General features: G+C 55.7%; 1 protein-coding gene across 1 annotated transcript in view; it reads left to right on the top strand.

The window, feature by feature from the left end:
- MYO9B (myosin IXB) overlaps positions 1-22,528 on the top strand; it is an 88,646-nt gene that overhangs the window by 58,264 nt on the left and 7,854 nt on the right. Inside the window, exons 11-29 of the mRNA XM_082836105.1 lie at positions 912-1,033; positions 3,051-3,192; positions 3,882-4,086; positions 5,101-5,179; positions 6,249-6,338; positions 7,627-7,740; positions 9,207-9,246; positions 10,328-10,450; positions 11,314-11,394; positions 13,194-13,304; positions 14,734-14,856; positions 15,863-16,012; positions 16,096-16,262; positions 16,942-17,823; positions 18,471-18,543; positions 18,693-18,814; positions 20,548-20,681; positions 20,963-21,153; positions 22,408-22,506. Of these exons, the coding sequence (XP_082692231.1) occupies positions 912-1,033; positions 3,051-3,192; positions 3,882-4,086; positions 5,101-5,179; positions 6,249-6,338; positions 7,627-7,740; positions 9,207-9,246; positions 10,328-10,450; positions 11,314-11,394; positions 13,194-13,304; positions 14,734-14,856; positions 15,863-16,012; positions 16,096-16,262; positions 16,942-17,823; positions 18,471-18,543; positions 18,693-18,814; positions 20,548-20,681; positions 20,963-21,153; positions 22,408-22,506 (3,048 nt within the window). The remainder of the gene's footprint in view (positions 1-911; positions 1,034-3,050; positions 3,193-3,881; positions 4,087-5,100; positions 5,180-6,248; positions 6,339-7,626; positions 7,741-9,206; positions 9,247-10,327; positions 10,451-11,313; positions 11,395-13,193; positions 13,305-14,733; positions 14,857-15,862; positions 16,013-16,095; positions 16,263-16,941; positions 17,824-18,470; positions 18,544-18,692; positions 18,815-20,547; positions 20,682-20,962; positions 21,154-22,407; positions 22,507-22,528) is intronic.

Raw genomic sequence — 22,528 nt, 5'->3', positions numbered from 1 at the left:
GCGCAGTGGTTAAGAATCCACGTGCCAATGCAGGGGACACGGGTTCAAGCCCTGGTCTGGGAAGATCCCACATGCCACGGAGCAACTAAGCCTGTGCGCCACGACTACCGAGCCTGTGCTCTGGAGCCCACGAGCCACAACTACTGAGCCCACGTGCCACAACTACTGAAGCCCGCGCGCCTAGAGCCCGTGCTCCGCAACAAGAGAAGCCACCACAATGAGAAGCCTGCGCACCGCACCGAAGAGTAGCCCCCGCTCATTGCAACTAGAGAAAGCCCGTGCACAGCAACAAAGACCCAATGCAGCCAAAAATAAATAAATTAATTTTAAAAAAAACAAACACAAAAAATAAAGAAAACATTTTTAATCTTACAGTACAGTCCCTTGAAAAGTACAGTAGTACAGTACCACAGCTGGCATACAGAGGCTGGCATCGAGTGAACAGGAAAGAAGGGTTACTGACTGGAGGAGGGAGAGGAGGTGGGAGATGGTAGAGCTGAAGGATCGTCAGCAATAGGAGACGGAGGGCAAGCTGCACAACCACTTGTAGAGGATGCACGCATGTGACAATGTACGCCAGACACGTGAACTAACTTAAGTGATTGGACGTGCAAATGCACGTTTGCACCTTTGCAAGTTCGCAACTTGAAGGTTCGTACGTAGGGGACCTACTGTAGATGTTTGACAATGTGCATTCCTGTGGCTAACTGTTCATTTATTGAATAATTTTATAGTTTTATTGTTATATTCCTATTGGTACAGTAATGTGCATTCTATGTTATTTGCACATTTATATTTAAATATGTACAAGCATGCGTAAATAAAATATGTTTTTTATATGACGTGTGCTACATAAATATTAACATGTCCATGAAATGATGAACTTACCGGATACCCCTCGAACCCTGCAGGAGGAGTACCAGAGCGAAGGGATCTCGTGGCACAACATCGACTACACAGACAACGTTGGCTGCATACATCTGATCAGCAAGAAGCCCACCGGCCTCTTCTATCTCCTGGATGAAGAGAGCAAGTGAGTGTCCACGGCCCAGTGCGTCCGCAGACCCGGGCACCATTCCGGCTCTGCAGCCCCAGAGCCTCACCCCAAATCCATACCATCCCAAGAACTTCCAAGTTGCTCAGACTCATGCGGCCACAAATCCTGACCTCACGTTTGCAAAATACAGTACCATCCACCACAGAAATATTAACACTCGAGATAGCTGTGAACTTGGAAACACACCCTCCTGGGAGTCCTCGGGAAAGTATTGGGGGACCTGAATCTAGAAACTGGGCATGGGCTTGGTGCGTCCTTGCAAAGGGCAGGGCATGGAATCGGGCCCAGATGCGAGACTCTCTACCAACCCTGCCGCCCCTCGTCCACAGGACACCATGAAGGCTGGAGAAGGTATTTTTAAGGTGCTTCATGCTTGGTCACCCAGCCAGAGCTCCTGAAATCGCAGACAGACTAAACCGACAGAAATGTATTCTCTCACAGTTCTGGAGACTAGAAGTCCAAAATCAGTATTGGTGGGCTGAAATCAAAGTGTGGGAAGGGCCACCCTCCCTCCAAAGGCTCTAGGGGAGGATGCTTCTTTGCATCTTCCAGCTTCTGGGGGTCCAGGTGTTCTTGGCTTGTGGCTGTATCACTCCAATCAATCTCTGCCTCTGTAGTCACATCATCTTCTCTCTTTCTGTCTCATCCCCTCTTATAAGGACTCCAGTCCTAGTAGATTAGTGCCAACCCTAATGACCTCCCTTTTTTTTTTTGGCCATACCACCACGCAGCTTGTGGGATCTTAGTTCCCCGACCAGGGGTTGAACCCCGGGCCCTCGGTAGTGACAGCTCCGAGACCTAACCACTGGACTGCCAGGGAATTTCCCCCTGATGACCTCATCTTAACTTGATTACATCTAAGGTCACATTCACAGGTTCTGGGGGTCCAGATGTGGACAGTCTTTTTATCAACCACTTTATCAGGCCCCTTGTTTGCTGCTGAAGTCCCCTCAGGGCTGGTGTGAATCAGCCGTACCTCCTGTCTCAGACCAAGTCCCGTCCAGGATAGGACACATCCATCCTAGGCCGGGATCTGCGGAGAGAACGTTCAGACAAGGGAAGAGGCAGGGTGCTAGGAAGGGCTAAATCATCACTCCCAGGAAACTCCCAGAGCCGAATCTAGGGGAAGTGTGCAAGACAGGGCGGGGCGGAGCAGGGTCGGATTTGTTTTTGTTGAAAATCTTGCTATTTAAAAAAAAAAAAAAAGAAAAAGTCTTGCTATTTTAGTTCATCATGGAGTTGGGGGAATGGGGGCAGGGGCGGAGAAGGCTTGAATTGAATTTTCTAAAATAGTGTGTTAAAATGTTATTTATTTCCACAACTGAGTGAATGGATCTCTCACGCTCCACACCCTGGCCCTGGCAATGATGTGCCTTGTAGCTACAGAGAATCTCCTCCTCTGCCCCCTGTTAAGCCACGGAGCCAGGCATCGGGGATTTGGAGGCACGTCTTTCTGCCCATGTTTTGCAGTGAGGCTGGGCAGAGGCTGGGGATGCCAAAGCTGGCTGTGGCATTTCCTTCCTGGGAGGCCAAAATAGCCAGGTACAACGGCTCCCTTATTCTGCCCCCAGCCCCCCTCCCTGCTTCATCCCGTTCTGCCGGCCCCTCCCTCTAGCAGAGGAACACGGGCAAGACCCACTCCAAGACACAGCACCCAGGGGCAGATGGACCTGAGACCAGAAGTCACCCCGTCCTGGGATTATTCCAGGAGCTGCCCATGGCAGGCCCAGGTCCCAGTCTTGCCTGGACCGCACGTTCGCGTGAGCGCTGGGCTGCTCTGCCTGGTCCAAGTTTGCTCTGCAGCCCCAAGTGCATCACTTTGCTCACAGCCTCTTCAAGCCAGGTGGCAGGTTCCCGGCCCTCGGCCCCGTGCTCAGCCTGCAGGAGCCCAAGCACCCGCGCACCTCATCCACGGAGGGCCTGCGACGGGCAACGCAGAGTGGGTGACCGGCCGCAGTTCCTGCAGTTAAAAGGTCTTACATCCTCTTCCCAGCTTTCCCCACGCCACGAGCCAGACCCTGCTGGCCAAGTTCAAACAGCAGCATGAGGACAACAGGTACTTCCTCGGCACCCCCGTCATGGAGCCGGCGTTCATCATTCAGCACTTCGCAGGGAAAGTGAAATATCAGATCAAGGTACGCAGCCATCCGCTGCCATCATCAGTCAAGTCACGCTCTGCCTGGGAGGCGGGAAGGGGACCGCGTGGGTACCCTGGAGGCCCCTTCCCTCTGGCACTTGCTCTGTCCCTCCTCTTTTTTTTTTCTTTTTAAACTTTTTTTTATACATTTATTTATTTATTTTATTTTTGGCTGCATTGGGTCTTCGTTGCTGCACACAGGCTCTCTCTAGTTGAGGCGAGTGAGGGCTACTGTTCGTTGCAGTGTGCGGGCTTCTCATTGCGGTGGCTTCTCTTGTTGCGGAGCATGGGCTCTAGGCGCACAGGTTTCAGTAGTTGCGGCTCGTGGGCTCTAGAGCGCAGGCTCAGTAGTTGTGGCGCACGGGCTTAGTTGCTCCGCGGCATGTGGAGTTTCCTGGACCAGGGCTCGAACCCGTGTCCCCTGCATTGGCAGGCGGATTCTTAACCCCTGCGCCACCAGGGAAGCCCTGTCCCTCCTCTTTATTGCTTTTGCTGGGCGAAGTTCCAGGGCTCTCGGACCCAGTGTCAAACCCCTGGCTCTACTGTCGAGGGCTCCACGGCAGGAGCCACGTCTCTGTTGTTGAGATGCACTGCCCACTAGTCCTTCCCATGCTGGCCCCCAGGGCCTCGGCCGGCACTGGCAAGGGACCACCCGCCTCCATCATCCCTCCTGCCACCCCCCACCAGGACTTCCGGGAGAAGAATATGGACTACATGCGGCCGGACATAGTGGCCCTCCTGCGGGGCAGCGACAGCTCCTACGTTCGGGAGCTCATCGGCATGGACCCCGTGGCCGTGTTCCGCTGGGCGGTGCTCCGGGCTGCCATCCAGGCCATGGCCGTGCTCCGGGAGGCCGGGCGCCTGCGGGCCGAGAGGGCTGAAAAGGCTGCAGGTAGGAGGGTCCCCAGGTCACTGTTGAGAAGAGGACACTCATAGTCCATTGCAAAGCGTACATTTTCATTTCATTCAGCACATTCCCAAGGTTGTACAACCAGCACTTCTATCTGGCTCCCCAAACTCTTTTTTTTTTTTCTTTTCCATTATAGTTTATTGCAAGATATTGAATATAGTTCCCAGTGCTATACAGTAGGACTTTGTTGTTTATTTTATATATAATAGTTTGTATCTGCTAATCCCAAACTCCTAATTTATCCCTCCTGCCACCCTTTTCCTTTGGTAACCATAGGTTTGTTTTCTATGTCTATGAGTCTGTTTAGTAAATAAGTTCATTTGTACTATTTTTCAGATGCGACATATAAGTGGTAGCATATAAAATTTGTCTTTCTCTGTCTGACTCACTTCATTTAGTATGATAATTTCTAGGTCCATCCATGTTCTGCAAATGGCATTGTTTCATTCTTTTTTATGGCTGAGTAATATTCCATTGTGTAAATATACCACATCTTCTTTATCCATTCATCTGTTGATGGACATTTAGGTTGCTTTCATGCCTTGGCTGTTGTAAATTAGCTCCCAAGGTCTTTTATCGTCCCAAACGGAAAGTCTGTAGCGGGGTGTATAATTTAACCTCATCCGCACAAGGCAGGAAGGTGTGTCACCACTTTTCTGTGAGGATAACCTGAGGCCCAGAAGAGCTGAGTGGCTCCCCCAGGGTCACTCAGCTCGAGATACCAACCACGGCATTTTAGGAAGGGTGTCGATTAAAGGAGGACCAGAAGGTTAAAGCTTTTATGAGCAGTAGGAAATAGATGATGCTGTTTTGTGGCGAATGGAACATTTCACAGTTCCCCGTTCTGCCCAAATTTGAGTGTCAGGCCCTTTTTTTTTTTTTTTTTTTTTAAACGGGCTCAAGTCAGTATCACAGCCTCCATGGAAAAGTTACAAAGCCCTTCAGCTACAAGCGACCCCCACCCCCCAAACTTCATCTGCTCTGTGTCCCCAGCAGGTCTGGGCAGCTCTGGTGCCCGAGGTCACCTGGGAGAGCTGCAGAGAGGAGCCAGCACCCCATCGGAAAAACTGTACCGGTGAGCGAGACCTTGATTTATCCCAAGTGAAGCCAGTAGTCAGCGGCATTGTTTAAAATGGCGCCAGAAACCCGACACTCTGAACCCAGGTCGGGGTTGACCAGAATAAGGAACACAGCAGCCGCTTGAACAAGAAAGACCCAGAAGTAACGGCATCTGGTGGCCGCATTTCTGTGAGGCAGGCCTCGTGCATCATCTGCCTTAGGGGGATGTGGGCGGCTCAGTTTACAAAGGAGCTTTTCATGGCCGGTCATGACCGTTGGCGGGTGGGGCCCAAGGGCTGCTGGTCTCACAGAGCAACAAGCTTGATTTAAGAGCACTCCCGCCCTTAGCCTGCCTGGGGTGTCCTGAAAGCCGATCAGCTAAGTTCCTTCACTCTCAGTCAGAAACACAGATGCACCGTTGCCTATAAGGGTGTCTTGTGGCCACCTAGCAATGGCCAAGGGTCCTCCACGTACCCCAGTTGCTCCTGAGTGTAAAAGTGAGCAGGCTTGTGCTTCCAGGATTAAAAAAGGCTACCCTGGACAGACATCTGAGGCCATGACAAAGCCAGGGGAGGGACCCTTCTGGCAGCCTGAGAGAGGCAGGCTACATTGAGAAGGGACCACTTGGGCCAGACAAGGCAGGCAGGGTGCGCTAGCCGTGGAGGCAGCTTGTGCAAAGGCCCTGGGGCAGCTGAGTCCCCAGCCTCTTTCTCAAGACTCAACAAATTCCCCAGGAGCGAGTCACTAAATTTCAAAACATGAAAAAGTCATTTTATTTTTGAACACTTTATAATAAAAACTCCCTCAGGAGATTCACAAACGCGTATGTGTGGAGGTAGAGCTAGCACCTAGGTAAGTGACCCCATGTCGTTTGTCTGAAAGCAGCGTGTCATTTTCCTGCTTTTAAAAAGGTGCATTTTTAAATCAGCTTTTTCACCCAAAAGGAGGCAAGAGAAAAAAATAATAAACCACGTCCCAGTATTTGAAAGTGGCCCCTGACCCACTTGGTCTCCCCAGGGCCTAGCCCCCGGGCTGCGAATCCTGCCCCAAGAGCGCATTTAGTTTATACAGATTCTCCCTTTCAGCTGCTCAATGCTAGATTTCTCATTTGACGGCTCTGAGGAGTTCGATATTAACGCTTTTGAGGACATCATTGCTTTCTATGAAAGCAAGAAGTAAGTAGAAGCAAGGGCCTTCGAACCCAAGACCAGGGAGGCACGCCCAGAGGAGCCGTCACCCGAGGTGCTCAGCGCAGTATCCAGAGCAAGAGGGGGATCGGCGAGCCGAGGGGCGCTCTCGCCAGCTTTGGCCGCGTCAGGGGGGTGTGGGCTGGAGCCAAGGGCCTCGTTGTCATCAGGAGCTCTGGCCGCTGCACTGACCGCTCAGGGTGTGGAGGTGAAACGTGACCCCTCTGTTGTCTTTGCTCTGTGCCTCCCTGGAGGGTGAGGGAGCAGAGGTAAGTGTGGCCATTCCGGCCCTGGGCATGGTGCATGGAACACAGACAGGGGGCTGCCGATCGGGGTCTTCCCAGGCCAACTGCTCAGAGCTTAAACATGTATTTAAAATAACTGGAACGAGGAATTTTTACAAAAGAGAGAAGGTCCCAGCTCATCCTGCAGCCATCGCCACCTCATTTCTAGAAGTTCTATCCGAAACATTTGTCATCTAGACGTTTTTCGCGAGCATTCGGTTTTTGTCTCTAAGCCATTCTCGTTCTCACACCTAAAATGTATGCTCAGCCCTGAACCCACGGCAACTGAACAAAAGAAAGCTAATAAGGTTGAATTTTGGGGGGTAAGGATCTTCAGCTAGGGTTTCTCACCCTTGGCACTCTGCTGGGTCACCCTGTGGTAGGGCCGTCCTGTGCACTGCAAGGAATTGAGAGGCATCCCTGGCCTCCACCCTCCAGATGCCGGTAGCGCCCCCTCCCCCAGTCAGGACAGCCAAGCATGGGGGATGGGGGGCAGGGGGCGGCATCACCCCAGGTTGATAATCCGTGTGTGAATTCCAATTTGTTCTTCCCAAGGCATTTCTTGAAGCCCACAAGGAGGCAGCCCACAGAACCCTCAGGAGAAACCAATCTGCTGCTTCCCACAGAGACCTCCCCGGTCTTCTGTTTTCAGTAGCCCCTTGATACTTTTTACAGACTCCAAAAGGCTCTTAAACGTGAGGCCTTTTCCAGCGATCGGAGATGCCATGTTGCAAACTCTGTTCAGCCGGAAGTGGCCGCAGCCCCCTGCCTCCCGGGAGGGCGGAGCCTCCTTGGGGTGGGCTGCTGCTCCCGGCTGAAGCCCCCTTCTTGGTGCAGGAGGGAGTGGCGGCAGCGTTCAGGCTTCCCCCAGCTGCATGTTTTGGCTCCACTGGCCTGAGGACGGTCCCGACCGTGCCAGGGACCCTGAGGTGGCGGGCCCGCTGCTCTAACTTGGTCTTCTCTCTATCACTGCACCCCTCCCCCGCACCCAGCGATTTGCATGACCAAATCATCAAGACCATCAAAGGATTGCCCTGGCAGGGTGACGACCCCCGTAGGCTTCTCCAGTCCCTCAGTCGGCTCCAGAAACCCCGCACCTTCATCCTGTGAGTCCCCCCTGAGGCTGTGGGCACCCCCCGCTCCCCCACAAGTGCAACGACCGCCTCCCCGCCTGGACCCGGCCCACGTGGGCTTCCTGTAACACTGAATCAGCCACTCTAAACGCTGCGCTGTCTTGTGGTTCTGTTCTCACACCAGCCGTCGCTAAGTGGTCCTCGTAATACTCCCTCCCTGGTGTCTGCACTGTGACCCAAATCCTTGCCAGCTCCCCAGTGCCCAGCACAGCTTCACAGGAATGCTCCCCCACGAAGCATCTGATTTTCTGCCCCCAAATGTGCAGAGCAAGGCTTGCTTCCCCTCGCCCCACCCCCGCCTTTGCCACCGTGAGCTTATAAAGAAGCCGTCAGAAGCAGGGTGTGCAATTTTGCGGACCTCCGCGCATCCCGTGACCCTGCTTTGGGGGCGTGACGTGATACAAAGGGCCAGAAACCACACAGACTAGGTTTGGACCTTCCACTAACTCACTGCATGACCTGAGCGCTCTGAGCATTTGGCCTGTGTCTGCAAAGCAGGGGTGATGATTTTCGTACCCACATACCAGGTGGGCAGCAGCCTCAACCAATGGGCACAAGCAACCCCTCGGGGCTCAGGCCAGCAGAGAGCAAAGCTTGTGCCTGCCGTGCAGCCTGTTTGCAAAGTCATTTTTATTATGCCTTATTCCACCCCACCGGGATTAACATGAAACCTGACGCACAGAGAACCTCACAGCCAAGCATCTTGCAAATCTGTGGGGAACCATTTCCTCAGTGGGTCTTAAAAACAGGCGAAGCTGCAATTTTTTTTTAAATCTTTCTCTCCTCTGCAAGATTCCATAAAGTGTCTAAGAGTGTAGGGGTCATCCCCCCTCCCTCGGCCAAAAGATCAGCTTTCATTTTTAACCTTCTGCCAGTTCGAGTCCAAAGGCTCCCCTACCCAGGCCCCATCTCAGTTCTTTGCGAGACAGACCCCTGCCCTGCTGCCGGGGCGGGGGCGGAAGGGTCTCTGCGGACCGGTTTGATGTTCGCCAACGTGTAGCAAATAGAGCTGGGACACCTGGTAGGCGTCAGAGCCTCGCGGGATCCCCCGAAGCCCCATGTGGGGCATCCCACCATCGTCCTGTGAGATCCCAGCTCCCCCATAGCCAGCCCTGTGCTCTGCCCTGTAGATGACCAGCCGCCCCTTCTGCTCCCAGACCAAGTGGCCCCCAGACCAGGTGCTCCTGCCACCCCAGGGGCAGCCGCTGGCCCAGTGAGGCCGGTGTGCACAGTCACAGGAGCGACAGTCCCCCACACATGTGCAGGGGAGCCCACCAGGTCCCCGGCGAGGCGGCGGCCTCGTTGCACTTGTGCCTCTGGACTCTCTTCCTCTCTCTGTTCTCACTCCATCTAACCCGCAAGGTGTGGCTTGCTGAACTAACCCAGATCCAGACATCGTGTTCCTTCTGTTCACAAAACCATTTTTAATATTTTGACAGGAAAAGTAAAGGTATCAAACAAAAGCAGATCATTCCAAAGGTAAACACGTGCGACACCGTCTGACACTGCCTTGCAAGCGCCTGGTTCAAGTTTTTCTGGAAAACTGGGGCCGGGGGGGGGGGGGCGGGAGGTGACTTTTAACTTCTCAAGCTTCTTTGATTCCTTCCCTTTCCTATCATCTCCCCCTTCCCCTCTAGAAAACAGTGTCTCCTGTTGAAATGATACAGAGGTGTCTTTGTTTGGGTTTCCTAGAGGCAGGGCCTGTGATGGGGATCTCTGCACAAGTGGTGTTTAAGGGGGAGCTCCCAGGAGAAACCCGAAGGGGGGGAGGGAGGGGGAAGCAGTCTGGGCAGGGTCAGGACTGAGCCAGGAGGTGGGCTCAGCCTGATCCCCCGGGGAGCCCAGGAGTGTTTACCACAGAACTTATCTCGCCGAGAGGCAATGGGACCCTTCTGTCATATCCCCACGTCAGGGGTCTTTAGCTGCGAGCCACCTCCAGAGGGTGGGATGGCTGCAGCACCTCGTGGGCGTCCAGGGAGAGGAGGCCCTTCAGCCAGGGTGGTCCTGTCAGGAAGGGGGCAGCTGTGCACCGCTGGCAGCCAAGACCCCAGCAGCCGGCCTTGGGTCAAGTGCACCCAGACACTCTGTCTAGTCTCTACGTACAGCGTGCAGAGGGAGAGTATATAGCAACCCCTCAGTCTGGCCAACAGGTGGGACAGCGTTAGTCCCCCTCGTCAGCGACAGTAAGGGTTGGCCCATGAGGGAGGGCTGGCCGGATGAGCGCACATGGAAACACGGGGTGCTTGGCATTCCTTGAGCTGCGAGGAAGGAAGCCAGCACTCTGTAGCTCTTGGCTTCTGGGCACTCGGGGCCACAAGAGGCTGTAACCAGCCCACCCGGAGGCAGCGCCATCCACAGGACACAGCCCAGGTTCAGTCCCCCTGTCACCGCCACCAGGCCCACCTGCCCCCACCCTGTCTCTGACAGCACAACCCCAAGACTGAGCCTCAGAGCTGCCACCTGGGAGGGGCATTGTTGTGACTCCGGGGACGTCCGAGAGGTCTCCCAGTGCCCGCTGGGGCTTTGGGAGGGCAGGCCGGACCCTGTGTTTCTATCCTAGAACCTGCTGGACTCCAAATCCCTGAAACTCATCATCAGTATGACCCTGCACGACCGCACCACCAAGTCCCTGCTGCACCTGCACAAGAAGAAGAAGCCGCCCAGCATCAGCGCCCAGTTCCAGGTAGGTGGCCCAAGGGGGCAGGAGGCGGTGCTGAACTCAGCCTGACGCTCACGTGGCTGGGTCAAAACAAACCCAACACAGGCAGCCTACTGTTATCCCGGGGGTTCCTGACCTCGTCACAGCTTGGCATTTGGGGTTGGGTCATCCTCCGTGGTGGGGGCCGTCCTATGAGTTGTGGGATGCTCAGCAGAATCGCTAGCCTCCACCCACCAGATACCAGCAGCGCTGTCCAGTCACGACAACCAAAAAGTCTCCAGATCTTGCCAAATTCCCCTGGGGTAACAGAATCACCCTTGGTTGAGAACCACCAAGTTAAAAGAGTCATGAATCAGCATGTGAGTTGATGTGACCACCAAACTGTGTCCTTAGGTCATGTTTCCCTTTTTTACCTGGTTGCCAGGAAGCTCAGGGACACTTTCTTTCTTTTTTTCAGTGGGGTCCAATGGCCGCTGGCCCTTTTTTTTTTTTTTTTTTTTCAATTACCCCATGTAGGAACTACCACAAATCCTTTTTGGAAGCAGCAGGCCAGAGACTAAAGCCACTGCATCCATGGTCCCTTCTGAGGCTGACCCGTATTTTAAATCCCAGAAAGAGTCTATCTGATTCCACCACCTTCCCCGCACTGAGACAGAAGCAGGAGGGCCCTGGGAAGATGGTGGCTCTCAGCCATGGGGACTCCTCAGCTCCCTTGGGGGCTCCCCGGGGTAGCACAGCCTCTGGTCAGAATGTCGCGCTGCAACCTCCCACGTCCTACATTAGCACGGATGCCCCGCTGCTGATACAGGCAGGTGACCTGGCTCCCCTCCCACCGAGGAGTGTGTCCTTGGGGGTCCCAGCTCAGCACCTTCCCCCTCTCTCCCCAGACATCCCTTAATAAGCTCCTGGAGGCTCTGGGGAAGGCAGAGCCCTTCTTCATCCGCTGCATCCGCTCCAACGCCGAGAAGGTGAGGGGCTCCCACGTCTCGGGGGCGGTGGAGGTCTGGTGGCTCGGCAAGGGGTGTTCCTGTTGTGGGGGGCGCGGTGCTGGGAGCGGGGAGGGTTGGTCAGGAGAGTCCTCAAGGAAGCAAGTGTCCACACAGGTTTTGGGAACTGTAGACGTGTGCTGTAGCCGGGGGTACAGGGGGTCAGCAGGAGGCAGCAAGGGCAACCTGGTGACCAGGCAAGAATAGAGACATCCTCTGGAACATGGCGGGGCCCCAGAGAAAGTCTGTCCGAAGAGGGACAGGTCGGGGGTGCTCTTCAGATATATCCCAAAGGCAATCAGTGCAGAGAATGTGCTGGAAGGGAGAGGTTGAAGTCAGGCAACAGAGCCTGCCGCTCATCCTGAACTTTCTGGAAAGACAGAGCACCAGTGGGGGCCAACAGTGGCGGGCTCAGCCCTTGCAGCCAGGCTTCCTTCTCCCCGGGGGTCCACCAGCCACTCCATCCCCTCAGGGACTTTGCTGGAGGCCATTTGGGACCTGGGCTCCCTCCCAGGCACAAACCGATCTCTGAGCAAGTGCCTCTTGGCAACTCTGTTCACCCACGCTCTCTGTCTCCACTCTTCCTGTTTCCCTGCCTCTCCCCTGCTCCTGGGACGCTCTGCTAACGTCCAGAGCCCAGCTTGGCCCTGCCAGGTGCCACGGCTTTCCGTCCCCAGGCGAGGACCTGGACTCACTCTGTCTCCCCTCCCTTCCCATTCCTGGTCCCCCAGTGGCATCTCAGAGATTTCTGTCCCCCTTCCCCACCTTCCACCAGCAGCAGAATGAGGCCTGTCTTCTCCACCCATTCGATTTCGCCTCAGCTTTGGGCAACTCGGGAAACGCTCCATCAGCACCTGCTTTGGACATGGGCCATGGCTGCAGATCATTCTTTGCTGTAGGGGGTGCTATGCTATGCATTTTAGTGTATTGAGTAGAATCTCTTGTCTCCAAGAGCCCACCACATACCAGAAAACACCCCCCCAACCCAATCATGACATCCCTCCCCTCATGCCATTCCCTCCCCTCCATCCACTTAAAATAACCCCCACCAGCATGGAGTCCAGGCCCCTGAGCTCTGGGCCGGAAGCTCACTGATCCAGCCTTATTTCAGCCCCTCCTCCCCCTCACCCACACCCCTCCATCAGCAAGCGTCTCTCTGCATCCCTGTCCACCCCTTGGCTTCCCCTTCTTCCTTCGGGCCTTCACCCAGCTGCTCCCTGCCCGCCCCCCTTGCCTGTCCTCTACTCAGCCCTCAGGACTCAGCCCAGGGTCCCCTCTCCTGTGACACCTCCCACAGGGGGCCCAGCAGTGTGTTCTGTCTGCCGAATCCCCACTACTCACCCTGATACGTGGCACAGGGTATGAGTTTAACAGGTTTGGAAAGGGGCCTTTAGGAAATAACTCTTTGCAGCAAATTCTCTTGAGTAAGGCAGTGAGAAGAGGCATCTGTCTCCCGGACAACAGGGAATAGAGCAGATCAGATGGCCAAGTTTTCTAGAAGAGATGAATGCCTTAGGCGTCACTGCTGAGTGGCCCCATGTCTTTATTCCCAAAAAAACGTCTGGAGCAAGGAAAAAAAAAAAAAAACAGATCCTGCAGGTGCCCGCTCCTGCCAGGTTGGGGACATTCCCAGATCAGCCCCAGCCCACGGGTGTGCCCTGACTGCATCCGTATCTGGAGTCCCGAGGGATGGCAGTCACGTGGGAATAGACACCTCTTCCCAGGGATCCTGTCCCCAGCCACCTACAGGCATCCGCCCTGATTGCTCAATCCTGTTTCAGAAAGAGCTGTGTTTCGATGATGAGCTGGTGCTGCAGCAGCTGCGCTACACAGGCATGCTGGAGACCGTGCGGATCCGGAGGTCGGGCTACAGCGCCAAGTACACGTTCCAGGTAGGATGCTCTCGTGCACACGCGTGGCTGCCTGGGATACTAGCCACCTCCAGAAAGAGCGCGTCTATGGAGCATGAGCCTGGCAGGTTACTTTCCATTAGGGTTTCTTCACGCTGGCTGGCACTGTTGGCATTTGTACCAGATCATTCTTTTCTCATGGTCGGGGACATAGTTCCTCGCAAGACGTGTGTTAAACCAAGTGGGGAAGAGGGAACTGTACAAGCAGATCCCTGTGCAGCTCGGCCCTTTATTGAGCATCTTCTGTAATACACACTTTTATACCCAGCTCTTTTATTCTGTCAACCAGCAGCAAGGGGGCCCTGCTTCCTGTTTTCCCAATATGGAAACTGAGGCCCAAGGAGGTGATGACTTCAGAGATGACTCCCTGGGCTTTCTAGAAACACAGAAGATCACCAGTAACCTCACATTGGTGAAGACCAAATTACAGCAGTTTCTCAACCACATCACCGTTGACACTTGGGGCTGGGTCATTCTCTGTGGTGAGGGCCGCCCTGTGCACCATTGGGTGTTGAGCAGCATCCCTGGCCTCCACCCGCAAGATGCCAGGAACACTATTCCCATGAGTTCTGACAACCCAAGATGTCTCCATGTATCACTGAATGTCCCCAGGGGTCCACATGGCCCAGGTTGAGAACCCCTGGCTCATGCTGGGAGCTGGCAGCAGCTGTGTGGTGCTCGAGTGAGCACTGGGCCTGAAACCAGAGGTGGCAGCACCTGGTCCCCGTTCAGGCTTTACCCGTATGGCCTCAGGGACATGGCTTCATTGTGGCATGCCTCCCTTTTTTCATCCACAGAATGGGAATATCATCTTTCTGATCCTACATAGATAGGAAAGGCAAATTACCAAAAAGGGAGGAAATGCTGGTGTGTCTCATTAATGGCTTCGCTCTTAAAAATTTGGCGTAATTGTTTACTTAAAAAGGGCATACCTTGGGACTTCCCTGGTGGTGCAGTGGTTAGGATGCTGCGCTTCCACTGCAGGAGGCACAGGTTCTATCCCTGGTTGGGGAACTAAGATCCCGCATGCCGTGCAATGAGGCCAGAAAAGCGAGGGCAGTGTGGGGACATGCCTCCAGCTATGGTTCAGCCTTCTAATGAGCCAGACTGTGGGCCCCCCAAGAGCAGCTCCATCTCCTGGCTGCCCCCCAACAACGCCAGCACCCAGCAGGTCCTCAGTGGTCACTCACTGACTGACTGAAAGATCGGTGCTCTATGTCTGCGACAGTCTTTCTTAAGCTTTAGACTGTTTCAGAAAGTCCAAGATTTTAGCTTTGTCAGTACTGTTCACATCAAACCGAGTTTTGCCTTCAGAAACTCGGCTTGACCGGAGAATTGCTGGAGCCCCGTCTTCTTGTCGGGTGGCAGAAACACTAACGCAGATTTTCCTTTCTCGGCCAAAATCACCCAGGATTTCACGGAGCAGTTCCAGGTACTGTTGCCCAAGAATGCCCAGCCCTGCAGGGAGGTTATCTCTGCCCTGCTGGAGAAGATGGACATAGACAAGAGGAGCTACCAAATCGGCAAGACCAAGGTCAGTGTTTGCACCCCTCAGGGTGGCTGCAAACCGTACCCCACCTTCTGCTACACACAGGGTCCTCCCATGGCCCAAGCCACTCACGAAAAATAAGGGGCTCTGCTGAGGAAGTGCGTTTCTTGGGGCCCAGCATGTTATTTCTTCCTGGAAGGCAGAGGGGCAGACCTAAGGTGTGGGGCTCAGGCATCAGACCATCACACCATAGCACAGGATGTTCAGGAGCCAGTCAGTAACCTTTGTAATGTCTGGCAGCTCCCCAACAGGGCTCTACCAGATGTGACAAGTCTCCTCACAGTGCCCCAACGAGTTAATCACATAGAGTTACCATGTGGCCCGGCAATTCCGCTCCTAGGTGTCAACCCAAAAGAACTGAAAATAGATGTGCAAACAAATCCTTGTACATGTATGTTCATAGTGGCACTAGTCACTTGCCAAAAGGTAGAAATAATTCATGTATCCATCAACAGATGATAGATAAACAAAACGTGGGCCATTCACTTAGTGGAGTATTATTCAGCCCTGATACACGCTTACGTGGATGAACCTTGAAAACATCATGCTGAGCGAAAGAAGTCAGACACAAAAGGCCACAGATTGTGTGATCTCATTAATATGAAATGTCCAGAGCATGTAAATCCATAGAGACAGAAGGCAGATTAGTGGTTGCCAGGGGCTGGGGGAGGGGGTTTAGGAAATGACTGCTGATGGGCACGGAGTTTCCCTTTGGGGTGATGGACATGTTTCAGAGCTAGATCCAGGTGATGGCTGCACAGTATTGTGAATGTACTAAATGCCACTGAATTGTTCACTTTAAATGGATAATTTTATGTTCTGGGAATTCTATCTCAATATTAAAAAAAAAAAAAAAAACTCCCCTTGGTCAGGTCAGGTCAGTCAGCACACCAGCTTGGTCTCACGTAATCCCGGGGTGGGCTGAGCAGACCTGTCGAGTACAGGGGTTCTGGAGGCCATGTTGACCCCTCCTGTGCCCACTCCCTGCTAGGTTTTCCTGAAGGAGACGGAGCGGCAGGCCCTGCAGGAGACACTGCACCGGGAGGTCGTGCGGAAGATCCTGCTCCTGCAGAGCTGGTTCCGGATGGTGCTGGAGCGCAGGCACTTCCTACAGATGAGGCGGGCGGCCGTCACCATCCAGGTCCCGAGGGGGCCCATGGGGCCGGGGGCGGGGGCGGCCGGGGTCTCGCCCTCCCAGCCCCTGAATGCCCCCTCCACTCTCAGGCCTGCTGGCGGTCCTACCGCGTCCGCCGGGCACTGGAGAGGACACAGGCAGCAGTGTACCTCCAGGCCGCGTGGAGGGGCTACCGGCAGCGGGCAGCCTACCAACTCCAGAGACAGACCATCATCCGCCTGCAGAGCCTCTGCCGGGGGCACCTGCAGCGCAGGAGGTGAGCAGAATGGGACCAAGCCCCCCGCCCCCCGCCCCCCAGAACACTCCACTCACCGAAGGGCTGCCTGAGACACCGTCTGGCCAGTGGAGCTGTCTGGACACGGGGAGGCTGAGGAGGGGCTGGCAGGCATCTAGCCATCTGGGCACACAGGACCCTAGAGGGACGCTCCAGGGCTGGTAGGTGGCACCTACTGGCAAAACCCCAGGTCACCACTGGCGGGGCTCAGTCTCTGCCAGGGACCCCCGCACCACCACTGCACCTGCCCACCCCAGGCAGGTTGACAGAGCACCTGGATTCAGAGCTGGAGGGTTCAGGCCACCAGGACCAGCCATCGGGGGCTCCCCTCACCCCCGCTCACACACGAAGCCTGGGAATCCACCAGGACAGGGACCCCAAAGGAATTCAGAGGGTTCTGAACAGACCCCTCCCACAACAGACCTGATAAAGGTTCCCCTGAACCAGCCAGGCAGAGGTGGCCACGACAACAAGAGGCCATTCCGTGTCTCCCCCTTCCCTGACTGAGGAGGTTCTGCCTTTCCAGAAGCATCTCTGAGGGCCAGGGTCTCGCCACATGCCACCTGGCCCCCCACCCCTGCACCTGCAGGTAGAAAAGGGGTCCCCAACGCCCTGGGTGGATTTGTTCCTGAAAGCACCCCCTTCACTTTCCCCCCACCAGCTTCAGCCAGATGGTGGCAGAGAAGCAGAAGGCTGCAGAGAAGGAGAGGGAAGCCCAGCGAGCCGCCAAACAGGAAACAGCAGAGACCGGGCCGGCCTGGGCAGCTGGGCAGGAGCCCTCGCAGGGCCCAGAACCATCCAAGGATGGCGAGCATTTGGAGCTGGAGCCTGAGGCGTGGCCCAGTGACGGGTCCCCTGTGGAGAGCTCCCAACCGGAGAAGGCGCCCCCAGCCCAGAAAAATGCAGCCGAAAGTCACGAGAAAGTGCCCAGCAGCCGGGAGAAGCGCGAGTCACGCCGGCAGAGGGGGCTGGAGCACGTGAAGCTCCAGAACAAGCACATCCAGTCCTGTAAGGAAGAGCACGCCCTCAGAGAACCTTCTGGAAGGGCCGTCCCAGAGCCACAAGAGAGCCTCGCAGAAGACAGAAAGGAGGACAGAGAAGATGAAAGCCCTCGGGACGCGAGGACGGACACAGGGATGGCTCCTCCTGAAAAGCAGCCCGAGGAGCCCCCGCAGCCCACGCCAGGCAGCCTGGTCTCAGCTGAAGCCCAGGGCGGGAGCCCCAGGCCCGGCCACGTGGAACGACCCACCAGCCTGGCCCTGGACAGCAGGGTCGGCGTGCCGGCCCCCGGTGCCACCCCAGAGACTCCCAAGGACAAGAGCAAGCTGGAGGTTGGCCCGAGGGCCCAGGACAGGCCCGAGAGCCCAGGAGGCTCCACCCAGATTCAGCGGTACAGGGACCCAGACGCCGAGCGTCTGGCCAGCGCCGTGGAGCTGTGGCGGGGCAAGAAGCTGATGACCGCTGGCCCCAGCACCGTGCTGAGCCAGTCCCTGGACCTCAGCGAGCGGCACCGGGCCGAGGCGGTCGCCCTCACGCCCACAAAGTAAGCCCTGTACCCTCGTTTCTCCAAGGGCTGGGGTGGGCGGGCAGGGTCGGGGGTTACATAGCCAAAGCCTGGAGCAGGACCGGGGCAGCGCCACGCATCCCAGAAACGCGTGAGGCTCTGTGCCTGAGAGCTGACGCCAGGTGGGTGGGAGCCCCAAGGAAGAAGGGCCCAGTTCACACAGAAAGCCTCCAGCCTTGTGGAAAGTGGTCCCTTGGGTTGAGGTCCCCCCCCTCCCCAGCCTGCCTGGACCTCAGTTTCCTCATCGACAGTGGGACTGATTACACGCACGCAGAGGCTGAAAGAGCAGCTCTCGACACACTCGGACCCCAGCTGGCTAAATATCGGTGACTCCGAATCACCAGCCCCTTGTCCCAGAGGGCTGCCTGTCCAAAGGAATAAAGAGATGGAGGAAGATGCAGGCCTTTTGCTAGGGCAGGCTTTCTCGGCCTTGGCACAGTGGACCCCTGGGGCCGTCTCGATCTCTGTGGTGGGGGCCGTCCTGGGCACGGTGGGGGGCAGAACAGCATCCCTGGTTTCCGCCCACCAGATGCCAGTAGCACTACCCTCTCCCTCTCAGTCCTGGCAACCCCAAATGTCTCCTACTCACCCTTGTCAGTAAAATCCACATTTCCGTGATCTCGCAGGGAGAGGCGCATTTCCTTATCCACGAGCGACGTCTCCAGGCTCCTCTCGTCCCCGTCCCAGACCAAGACTCAGGTAAAGCTTTAGGCGGCAGCTCTCACCCCTGAGGGTCCAAGCACCACCAGAAGGGAACGGTGGATAGAATGCATGGTGGCACCGGGACCCACACCTTCCCTCCGGAGAGGGCGCCTGCCTTTGCTTACCCAGCCCCCCCTCCCCTACAGCCTTCTGCAGAAACCATGGACGGGGAGCCCAGCACGAAGAAGCTGGCCATCCAGAAGAAGAAGTCGGGTGACGCATCCTTGGGGACAGATGCTGGGCTGTCCCCAGGCTCCGTCGATTCTAAGTAAGTGTGGGGTTTTGGGGTGTGGGCTCAGGCCACCAGAGGACACCCAGGGTGTCCAGGTCCTCCAGTCCCGGAGCAGTCTGATCTCCTAAGCTGATCACACGTTTCTCACCTTTTTTTTTTCGGCCACACGGCTTGAAGGATCTTAGTTCCCTGACCAGGACTGAACCTGGGCCCTGGCAGTGAAAGCACAGAGTCCTAACCACTGAACCACCAGGAAATTCCCATAAGCCGATTGCACTTATATGAAGCTCTTTTGGGGAGACGTTCGCTTAGCAGTTCCGTGAGGAGAAACCCATGCGGAGCTCGGGTTGTGGCCACATTGGGGTGAAATGATTCCCACTGAAACCTAGAGCCAGTGTGGGTCACCTCCTCTGAGGCCACAGACAGACAGTGTCCATTTGGCTGTTTATGGAATGAGAACCAGCTCCCAGCTTCTCCATCCCCACATCCGGGAACCCCTCCTTGGTCCTTAGATAGCAAAAACTGGGCCAAGGCTCTGTCCCCAGAAAGCCTCTGCCACAGTGCTCTGTTCACAGAGCAGAGAGGTTGGGCCCTGGGACGGGGGAGCTTTGACCCAAACTCAGGACGGGAGCCTGAGGACGGTGAGGAACGGGCTGCAGTGGGAGGAGAGAGCCCCCTACTTTCAGGAGACCCCACCACCACAACAAAGTACCACAAACAGGGTGTCTTCAAACAATAGGAGTTTACTCTCTTGTGGTTCTGGAGGCCGGAAGTGTGAAATCAAGGTGTGGGCAGGGCCGTGTCTCCCTCCAAAGGATCTCGGGGAGGGTCCTTCCTTGCCTCTTCCAGCTTCTGGGGGCTCCAGGCATTCCTTGGCTTGTGGCTGCATCACCCGCCCTCCAATCTCAGCCTGTGTCTTCACATGACATTCGTCTCTCCCCTGTGTCTTCTCTTTTTCTGTCTCTTACAAAGACACTTGGCATCGGCTTTAGAGCGCATCTGGGTAATCCAGGATGACTCAGAATCTTGAGACCCTTCATTTAGTGTCCTAGTCCATTCGGGCTACAAAACACCACAGACTGACCTGGAGGCTGGCAGTCCAAGATCAAGGTGCCGGCAGATTTGATATCTGATTGCTGGGTCCTCACATGGCGGAAGTGGTGAGGGAGCTCTCTGGGGTCTCTCATGAGGGCATGAATCCCATTCATGATGGCTCCACCCTCGTGACCTAATCAGCTCCCAAAGGCCCCACCTCCCGACACCATCACACTGAGAGTTAGGCTTCAACATAGAGATATGGGGGGACCCATATTCAGTCCATAGCATTTAGTCACATCTGCAAAGACCATTTTCCCAGATAAGATCATGCTTATAGGCCCTGAGTGTTAGCACATGGACATACCTTTTGGGGGGAGCCACCATTCACCCCATCACATGCCCAGTGTCCATAGTACATGATTTGCTATTTATTCTTTGAGGTTTTTTCCCCTAACCTTGTGCCTATAAAAACATCTTGGGGGAGGGGACGGGGGGGTAATTTTTTTTCAATGTGCAAATGGGGCCACGCTGTGGCATCTGCTCAGCATGTCGCTCTTTTGCCCGGCTCCCCTGTCAGTTCACACAGACCAACCGTATTTTGAGTGACATCCCCTTCCGATGGTGACCAAGACAAGGGCTATTTCTCACGACAGTAAGTGGACCCTTGCCTTGGCCTCACATCTGCCTTCATTTCCTGAGACTTAAGCGGAACCCCTTCCTTTGTCCTACAGATCCACGTTTAAGAGACTTTTCCTGCATAAGAACAAGGATAAGAAATACAGCCTGGAGGGCACAGAGGACACAGAGAACACAGTACCCGGGCAAGTCGTACTGGAAGCCGCCGCCATGAAGAAGAATCTAGAAGGTTGGTCTCCCGCAGCCTCAGGGACGGACAGCAGAGCCACTGGGGCCCCTGAGGACAGTCCCCAGATGGGGCCTTGAGTCAGCTGTGGGCCAAGCCCTGGCTGCAGGGCTTTGGGACTGATCCCCATCCCCGGAGGTGCTCTCTGGCCGCGGACCTCAGTGTGTGACAGCACAGGTCCCTGGTTCTCTGCACTTGTGACCATGCCCCAGAGGCCAACCTGAGTCCTCCCCAGGAACCCACTGCCCTGACCAGCCTCTCCTGCCTCCCACCCCCCTCCCCAGCCCCCTCCAGCCACCAGCACCGCCACGCCACCGGCGAGAAGCACGCCAAGGAGCCAGGAGGCAAAGGGAAGAAGAACCGGAACCTCAAGATTGGCAAAATCACGGTGTCAGAGAAGTGGCGAGAGTCGGTGTTCCGCAAGATCACCAACGCCAACGAGCTCAAGTACCTGGATGAGTTCCTGCTCAACAAGGTGGGCCAGCCGGGGCCCCGGGCCTCCCCAGAGAGCCTGGCAGTTTTGCAAACCACCTGGCAGTTTTGCAAACCGTCACACCAAAGCCTTTATCAGGCGGGAATGGAAAGTCCAGGTTCACGGTTCCAACACACAGAAAGTTCTGGAAACCACACGCTTGTTCCTAAGTTTGGCATCAGCTGCTTTTCTGTAAAACCTGGCAGGGGTTCCCGAGAGGTCGCTTGTAGCCTACATTCATCCTGCTCGGTGGGGATGCTTACGTTTTGCTACAAAATGTGTGTCTTATTATGGGGGCCGCACAGAATGTGTGGAAGCGAGTCACACCTGCATCACCTGATTCTGGGACCCCGGGCCCTGCCGGAATCATCTAGGGCACACGTGCATGTGCACACATGGGTTGGGCGCCCAGCAGAGGCATTCTGCCCTGCAGTTCCTGCCCAGGAAGTTTGAGATCCACTGTTGAAAGACACGTGGTTTGCTGTCTCAGAGCGCCCCTTGGGGGCGGTGGCCCACTTTCTCACACGTATGAGAAAAAGGAAGCATTAGCCTCCAGAATAATCTTCCAGGCAAGGCACCTGACACACCCTAGTCCTGCCAGGCTGCTCCTGTAGGTCCTGCAACCTTTCCTTGTCCTGCCGCTCAGCTGCAGCTGACCGCGGGCAAATTATTTTACTTAGCACACACTTTTACAAAATGCGTTCAGTTCCAGGCAATGAGCACTTAGCGTGCAAGACAGAGGTGAAGAAATCACAGCCTGCACTCAGGGTATTCATGGCCCCAGCCGCAGGCAATCCCACAGCAAGCAGTGTGGTGTTTGAGAGCTTCAGAAGGAGACAGAGGGCTGGCAGGGACAGTTAAGGGGTGGAGGCATGGTGAAATGACCAGGCCATTTGAGGCAGCCCCCGTCCTGGAGCACAGCCGGGCACCGAGCGCCGGGGTGGGGCGGCAGGAAGGGCCCCAGTTAAACCAGTGTTTCTCAACCAGGGGTGAGTCTGCCCCCAGGGGACACATGGCAACATCAGTAGATGTTTTTGGTCCTCACAAGCTACCAGCATCTGGTGGGGGAGGCCAGGGGTGCTGCTCAACACCCACAGTGAGTGATCCCCGACACATCAGGGTTGGCAAGAGGGCCGGGATGTTTCCCTGCAAGCCCAGGGGAGCCAGGGAAGGACTTGGGATGGGGCAGAGCTATGGCCGCCCAGATGCCCGGCCTGAGGTCACGTGGGGTCAGCACACCTCTCCCTTCCTCTCCAGATAAATGACCTGCGTTCCCAGAAGACTCCCATCGAGAGCTTATTCATCGAAGCCACCGAGAAGTTCCGAAGCAACCTCAAGACCATGTATTCCGTCCCTGTACGTGGAGCCCCAGCCCCAG

Source organism: Leucopleurus acutus (genome assembly GCF_964270905.1).
Source record: "Leucopleurus acutus genome assembly, chromosome: 3".
In the NCBI taxonomy this organism is placed as follows: domain Eukaryota; kingdom Metazoa; phylum Chordata; class Mammalia; order Artiodactyla; family Delphinidae; genus Leucopleurus; species Leucopleurus acutus.
Note: the sequence above shows the minus strand (reverse complement) of the source record. Positions and strands in the feature narration are given on the sequence as shown.